General features: G+C 37.6%; 2 protein-coding genes across 2 annotated transcripts in view; one reads left to right on the top strand and one right to left on the bottom strand.

Moving 5' to 3' along the window:
- The window catches only part of LOC104815236, a 3,441-nt gene extending 3,010 nt beyond the window's left edge, over window positions 1-431 (top strand). Inside the window, exon 4 of the mRNA XM_010543555.2 lies at window positions 1-431. Coding sequence (XP_010541857.1) covers window positions 1-230 — 230 coding nt within the window. The 3' untranslated portion in view covers window positions 231-431.
- Window positions 432-1,208: 777 nt separating this feature from the next.
- Window positions 1,209-4,919, bottom strand: LOC104815235 (E3 ubiquitin ligase BIG BROTHER-related). Its single transcript, XM_010543554.2, has 7 exons — window positions 4,414-4,919; window positions 3,871-4,222; window positions 3,745-3,782; window positions 2,864-2,908; window positions 2,540-2,661; window positions 2,341-2,449; window positions 1,209-1,552 (listed from the first exon to the last, which is right to left on the bottom strand). Exons 1-7 carry the CDS (start codon window positions 4,756-4,758, stop codon window positions 1,505-1,507), a joined length of 1,059 nt encoding a protein of 352 aa, XP_010541856.1. The 5' UTR covers window positions 4,759-4,919; the 3' UTR covers window positions 1,209-1,504.
- Between the last annotated feature and the right edge of the window lie 3,043 nt (window positions 4,920-7,962).

Genomic DNA, 7,962 nt, shown 5'->3' with positions numbered 1-7,962 from the left:
CGCTCTTCAGCCACGCGCGGAACGGCCTCACCTTTCCCGTTCTCACGGGTTTCGAGAAGGTTAAGGTCGAGAGAGCTATAGATCAGACACTCTCGACTTTGCCTTCCCTCGACCAGGAAGTCTTGCTCAGCAACTGGCTCCAAGATTTCTCGGTCTCGGCCTCGGAATGGCCGAATCTTCAGCCTGCGTACGAGCGTTGGTGCAACTCTACTCGTCAACGTTTTATGTAGAAACCGAAATTAGAATGGCTCGAAGAAGAATAAGGAATGGTTTTATGATATGAGAGTTTATACGCTATCATAGATTGGAGATCAGACCGAATATCAGATATGTTTGTTTACTTATTTGGTGTCAATTTAAATTAAGGTCATCTATAGATTCATTTATCCATGCGTCAATGAATGATGAAGGTGGCAGAGTATCAGACAGAATATCAGTCGCGAGTCTCGAGTGTTGAATTTTGTAAGGGATGCAGGAATTCTGAGATAAAGTCTGGTAAGGGGAATATGAGCCACAGGTTACCCATATCCACGGGCAAGCCGAGCTGCGGGGAGAGCACGAGCCAACGTGAACGAGGGTTAAGGACGACTGGATGAGGCGATTAGGGTTTTAAGATTGAAGAGGTGACAAGTCACGTTGGGAGAGCGGCACTTAGCGGCGACGGGATTAGGGTTTTTTTTGTTTTACCCTACATCCGACCAAAACCTGGTGTCACAAGGATCATCAAACATCAAGCCACGTTACCAAATGAAATTTAGATTTAAACTCAAATTCAATTTAAATCTCTTGCAGAACGGAATTTTAGTAACAACACCAACAAACTAAAAATCTACAAAATTGTATATAAATATCTAAACTTTTACAAAAATCTCTAAATTATAAAATTTTTATATAAATACCTAAAATTTTCTAAAACATTACATAAATACCTATATTTCTAAAAAAACTCTCAAATAAAACCAAAATCCGTCAATAACATCATTATTTTTATTTGAAAAATATTTCAAATTTATATTTATTTGATTTTAAAAAAAAAATCTAGATATTTATATAGATTTTTAAAAATTCGGATATTTATATGAAAATTTTATAGTTCAGAAATTTATATAAAATTTTTATAAAAATTTAGATATTTAGATATTATTTTTCTAAAAATCGAAAGAACTACTTCAGTGAAAACACTTGTATGATAGATACATACATGTCTATTGAATAAAAAAAAATCCCATTTGAATGAAGAGTGCAAAATCTAAACAACTACTTGAAACTAATACTTTAACAAACCAAATAACGGCATAACAACAGAGCCGCTTTGTAAAAAAATGAAGAACGAACGAAAACAGTTTCAACATGTAATAATGTTTTTTTCTTCAGGGGCAGCACAGTAAAACAAAACAGATATAAGAACTCTTTAGCTTACAGTTTCTTTATGTTTGTTTTATCTTTTCGTCTCGGTTTCGATTGCTTCAACAAGAGAAAGCAAATCATCGGTTTCTTTCGTGCCCTAGCTTTGCCCGGAGGTTGAAACTTCCGCACTGCACACGGGACAGACCTGAAGAATATCGCGTCTAGCCTTTAGTTTCGACCGTTCATGTCAGTCAGATATATGAAATGAAATAGTATTTGCTGCTTCTGCAAGAGAGGCAATGAATGAATCCAAAAGGAGTAAACAAACAATCCAAGCGTGTACATTCCCGAAAACCCTCATGGAAAAATTCATCTCGGTATCGAGCTTACTTAAAAGGATTGTGCACAGATGTTAGATTCAAGACCTAGAGCATTGGAAAATCTTGGTTTAGTTGAGTGCTTTTGTTTACTTTCCTTATCTCCATAATGTAAATTTACTATCCTTCAATCAGTTCAGTGTCTACATACCGAAAGACCCTTAATAATTACCAACCTCCATAGTTAAAATTCAACCATGATCATTGTTGTTTCTGCTTAAACTAAGATATAGTCCCTTAAAAAGATTCTTGGGAGATAACTGCATGAGTTTGCAACATTAATAGTTTTTTTAACTGGAACAAAAACAAAAATTTTCTCGTCCCTGAATCTATCAGATTAATAGCAACAATGCAAAGCCTTTCAGAAGGAAGCTAATGCAATTAATTACTAAAAATCGATTCATAACCATGAAATGCATGCATGATTCAGTATTGAAACGAATAAATCATGCTATAAAGATGGAGTTCCAAAGATGAGTAATGTAATACTCCAAGTTCAGATTCAATGAACAAAGGAGATTCAATATCCTACATACCATAACATTGCATGCAACCAAGATAATCATCTCTGCATCAACAACGTTTAAGCTATAAATCAAAGAAGAATGATGACTACCTTGTTTATCTTCAACCAGTTATTTATGCACTCTGGATGGTAAGAATGTTTACAAGAAAGCAGTATCAAGTCATCACCATCCTCATAGTCTAAACGACATATGACACATCTGCACAGCGAAACAAACAAAAGTCATTCATAAACCAAAACACACAAAAAGTAAAAATTGGTTGTGGAAGATTCTGGAATAAAGCATTACGACTCATTGCTTCCATTCTCATTGCTTCCGGCTTTATAGCGCACTGATGGCAATGAAGCTATTGCATCAGCAGACAACCCTCTACTCTCGGTTCCCACTACTTCACCAAGTGCCAGCAACTCCTGTGAACATTGGATATCAGAAATTGTACGCCAGGGGATGTTAAAGAATCTGCATTTCTATATTGAAAAGAATGATGGATCCTGAAGAAAGTATACATGCCTACACTCAAAGCACTACATATTCACATCTTAAAATATAAAATGTTTCACAAAAAATGTCAAATAGAATCAGAAGGCGTAAAAACCATGAATGTTTGCTAACCTCGTACAAAAGTTCGTCAGGATCAACCTCCTCCCATGCATCATCCTGCAAACATAAAGAATACAAAGTGTCAGAGCAACCCGTTGAATGCCTCAGAAAAGCCTCAACGTCAAAATTATTACCAACCCTACATTTTTGCATCATTAGTTTATCTCTTACAATAGCATTTCTTTTTACAAGCAATAACTTATCCAGAAACTGCAGCTTGCAAAGAATGGACCGAAATATTCCATCGAAGATCAGAGTTTAGCTGGGAGACCCATGCAGAAATGATTGTATTCAAAACACTCCCACCATAAGGAGCCCTTTGCAGATAGGTATGACCAATGGCCAGCAGCCAGTTACAGAACATTTACAAATGTTTTTTTCCCTCAGTCGGAACACAAATATTTTTTTGTAACTCGAAAGTATGGTCCTGTGCAAGACACAACCTAGTGCCAACATCACTGTCACTACGATTACACGGTTTCATGTTTCGTTTTCTTTTCCACTGCTGATTAATGCTTCGTAACATTTCAAACGATTGAGAATGTTTGAGATACCAATTGAGATGCTAACACGGTATCAGTAAGTACAAGGTCAATTACCAATGTACCATAGAGTAATCTACAAAAGTAAGCACACAAATTTTCACAAGATCGATTGGCTCGAGTTCAACCAAACACTTTCCTATGCATAATCAAGATTGTCCAAGAAAAGGTCGGGACCAACACAAGGTAACATGTAGAAATACACTATCAAGAAAATAATGCATACTCATAGCCAAGTAGCAAAACATTAGAAAGAGGGAACCGTGTAAGATACATAACTTAGAATGTCTGGTATTGAGCCCAAGATAACGAAGGTTTCCGATTAAAAAGTCTAAAGTATAAAGACTTTACCTGAGGGTTATGATCCTGATCCTCCGCATGTTCGACCTCTGTAACCTCTAAAAGTTAGTATAACCACATCCTATTGTAAAATATCCATTGAACAGGACGGCATGGTGAACGATATAAAATACTCACGATCATTTAAGCCTGCTAGGGAGAACATTCTAGCCGCCATTTCCCGCTCTTCAGCTTCCTGAAGGGCTCTGGCATAAGCCTCATCATCTGAATAAGCACCCATATCGAATTCAGAGTTTTCACCGTAATTTTCTTGACCATCTTCATGCGCATGCACATCAGACGCATCTTCATCAACATACACATCAGTCTCATCATCTTCTTCGTCATCCTCATCCCCATCCTCATAGATATCCCTATCATCATCCTCTGGATCATCAAACTCATCCTCATCGGATAAGTAGCTTCCAGTTTGCCAGCTCCCGTAATCTCTCACTTCATTATTCATGCTCAGCATCATATAAGCCCGTTCCTAAACACCGAAGAACAAGTAAGAAACAACAACCAATCGTCAATTCTAGAGAAACCCATTGGAAACGCCGAATCGGGTTTTGCATATCCTAGATCACAACCACCAAACATACCCCAACAATTCCCATCCGAAAAAAAAAGCCCTAACAAAATTGAGCAACCCAAAACACATTGACGGAGCAAGAACATCACCTGTTCTTGAAGCGTACGAGCGAGAGCAAGGTCCGCATCGATTTGGCTAAGATTAGTGAACGGAACTCTGGCCGAGGCGGCTTGGCGAGGTTGCTCCTGCTCCGCCACCGAATTAGATCCATTCTCTGCCATCGCCGCTGCCGCCTCACTCTCCTCCCCTCCACTTCCAGTTCGGTCGCCGGAGACGCCGGAGTCGCCGTTCTCCCGATTCTCCGGTAACCGTCCGTCAGTTTCGGTCATCTTGGAGGTCCGGTCGACGATGTTGTCACTGTCAGTAATGCCTCCGCCTCCGCCTTCGCCGCCGGCGCTGCTGTTGTGGGTCGTGTTGTCATTCTTCATGGACATGGATGATCAATCTAGGGTTTTCGAATCGGATTTGCGCAGATGAAGTTGGAATTTTTTTCTTTTATCGGGCGGTGTTGGTATCGAAGAGGAATAATTCAGGAATCTGAAGGGGAAAAAAAACAAACAAAAAATGACGCGTCGCGAGGCCAAAGAGAAATGAGTGCCTAGCTCATTTCGAAACTTTGAAAAATAAAAAGAGAAAATTTCGAATTTTACCCCAAACCTTTTATTTATTCCAAAATGTTACCGACATAATATTTTATTATTCCTTGGCCCTCGTATAGTTTTTTTGGTTAACGAGGAGGTCCACTCTTCGGCCCAGCTAGGCCCACTGGACCCTCGTATAATTTTCCCTATTGAAATAGGAATAAGCTGAGTTAAACCGAACCATATTTTCTGAACGATTTCGGTATAGAATTAAAAACCGTCCGGTTTGGTATTTTAATTTATATCATATGAATTTTTTTTTTTGTAAAAATGAAATATTTTTTTTTTTGGTAAAATGTGATTTGGTATTAATGCTGTGAAGTTCTCAAAATATACAAAACCAGTCCAACATAATGACTGTAATAGAGCAAACTAAATAGGAAATCCCATGTGCAAGTGGTAAGATTACATTTTCTTATTCGCCTTCTCTTTTCTTCGATCTGTTACGTTAGCGCCTTCTAATGTCTTCAGTCAAAAAATACCAATGCTCTAGAAGTACACTGCTCGGTGATGTCTTTCTCAGCTTTGCTCCGAGTAAAATTGTCCGCATCGTGCTGTCCAAAATGAAATGTTTGTTTTCCCATATAACATAAAACCCATCGTATAATTTCCTGGTCTTTTGCATGAGATCGTACCAATCACATGAGAAAAGTTTCATTCTGATATATTAATTAAGGGTAAAATAATTTAGCAAATATTGACGCCAAATCGAGTTTGTCCGCTGCTTGACAAATATTTGCTCCTCTCATGCATACACGATAATTATATGAATGTCTTTTCCATGTTTCAACAAAAATGGGCCAACTCCTCATGATTTTTTTTTTTGGTAAAGGTTGTGTATATATTAAAACTAAAAAAATAAACACCTTGGGGTACAAGAGAGTTCTCTGCATATGATTTTTCTTGATGAACTAGATTGAATTCAAAATTTTAAAACTAAAAAGGATTTAATCAAATTTATGAGTTAATGTCGAGATACTTATTCTTTTTAAGAATAAATCTAAAGATTTCTCGTGTTCCTATGTGGCATTCCGTCAAACAAAAGTTTTAATATATCATATATACTTAATGACAGAAGTGTGAGAAAATGTTTAATCAATGTTCAATACATATAAGAAACCAAAATATTAAAAAAACATTACGACCGAATAATTTCAATATCACATCTTTTTTTATAAATCACCAGATGTCAATGACGCTTAACTATGAACTAGCACATATAAGTCCACATCATTGTCATCAAAAGGATGGTCACGGACTTGTCACGGACGAGAAACATATTTCGAGCAGAACAGGAAGAATCTCGATGTTGAAAACATCGATATCGACATTATATAACATCGATATCGACGTTCCTCAATATCGATATCGATGTTTCCAGTCACCTCGAGATATCAGATTTTCAGATTTTCTGATCTAGTATTCCACAACATCGACATCGATGTTCGCATACCTCGAGATCTAAGCAGTCCAGAAATCGACATTCCACAACATCGATATCGACATACCTATACATCAAGATCGCCACATTTTAAGAGAATATCAATGTTGGAAAACATCGATATCGATATTCCTGACATCGAACATCGATATTTCGAGATTTCTATAAAATGACCGTACAGATTAGAGAGAGGGGTTCGCACATTTTCACATTTTTCGAGACTTTCACTTGTACTTCGGTTACTCGACATTTTGGGAATGAATTGGAGTGGAGATTGCTACGTTTCATTGTTCAATGATTGATTCTTCATACTATAAGTTTTTGATAACACGTATTTTGGGTGACGTTTTGATATAGGATGTCTAGCGTATTTCACTCTATTTTACATATTTGTAGGATTCTAGGGTTTATTTGGCTTCGATATTGCATGGTTGTGTTCTTTGATGTTTAAACAGGTTTTCATGTATAAGAAGAGCAAAAGGAGTGGAAAATATGGGATATGGAACATCACGGACGAAACGAGAACATTTGGAGTGTTTCCAGGGAAAACGTGAAGCTTAGGAAACGTCAGATCTTGCAAGTCCGATAACTTTCACTCTATAAGTCCAAATCATACAATCTCTAAATCATTGGAAAGCTCTCTTCGATATCTACGCAAGACACCAATCACTCAAATCCGATATCGGAGCAGGAAGTTATGAGCGAATTCGTGAAGCCTGTCAAAACTGCTCAGAAATACGACAATATCGGTTCGGGTTTAGGTTCGGCATCGCAGAAATTGGAAAATTGCTCAGAAAGTGTAACCGATCGGTTTGGCTTTGCCAAAACGATCGGTTTGACCCCCAGATTCGGGAAAACTTCCAATTTTGTCCAAACCGAAGGGAAATAAGAGGGAAAAACCTCTAGGTCGAAATTCATTCAGACTTTTCACAAAAAACACACCCTAAAACACACAAGAAGAGGGAGATTATCAAGAGGCAAGAGATCGGAGTAGAAGACGGAGATTACAAAGCCGGGAAATCGACTAAACATTCTTCATTTCTTCTATTTTACGATGTTTTGTTGTATTGATATGAACCCCGACGTCTCGATGTTTAGCGATAATCCCATAGCTGTAGGTTAGGGACTCGCTATGTAGGGATCTTTGGTTTTTATTTCCAGACTTTTGGATTTGTTTATTCCATTCAGTTTATTGAATTGTTTTTAATGCTTTTGATCTCGTTGGCCACTTGGTTGAATGAACTTAGGGTTTTAATTCACATAGACATATGAGATTCTAACCTGGAACTAATTCAATAAATAGAACATGTATTGCATTGAGAGATGAATATTTGCCTAGGGATTATGATAGCGTTCGTTCATGCATCCAGGGTTTTAGACTATTGAATCGAGAGATTAGTAGGATAAAGTCTGGATAGTGAGGTTAGACTCGAGAGGGTTAATCTCTACTTTAGAGCTTGATGTTGGGTTTCCTGGGATCTCATGAGCGAATCCTATTCCTAAGAGATCGATTCTAGGGTTTGCGCAGCGGATGTAAAACAAAAATTTAATAAACC

Source organism: Tarenaya hassleriana, unplaced genomic scaffold (assembly GCF_000463585.1).
Source record: "Tarenaya hassleriana unplaced genomic scaffold, ASM46358v1 Cleome23, whole genome shotgun sequence".
In the NCBI taxonomy this organism is placed as follows: Eukaryota; Viridiplantae; Streptophyta; class Magnoliopsida; order Brassicales; family Cleomaceae; genus Tarenaya; species Tarenaya hassleriana.
The sequence above is the reverse complement of the archived record's forward strand: the minus strand, read 5'-3'. Positions and strand labels throughout refer to the sequence as shown.

Excerpts from the sequence above, each read along its gene's own strand:
- LOC104815235 (XM_010543554.2), bottom strand. The coding sequence starts at position 4,758 with ATGTCCATGAAGAATGACAACACGACCCACAACAGCAGCGCCGGCGGC. Across the intron at positions 3,783-3,870 it reads CCTAGCAGGCTTAAATGATC|AGGTCGAACATGCGGAGGAT; the intron begins GTGAGTATTTTA and ends TAGAGGTTACAG. Across the intron at positions 1,553-2,340 it reads ACTGGTTGAAGATAAACAAG|GTCTGTCCCGTGTGCAGTGC; the intron begins GTAGTCATCATT and ends GATATTCTTCAG.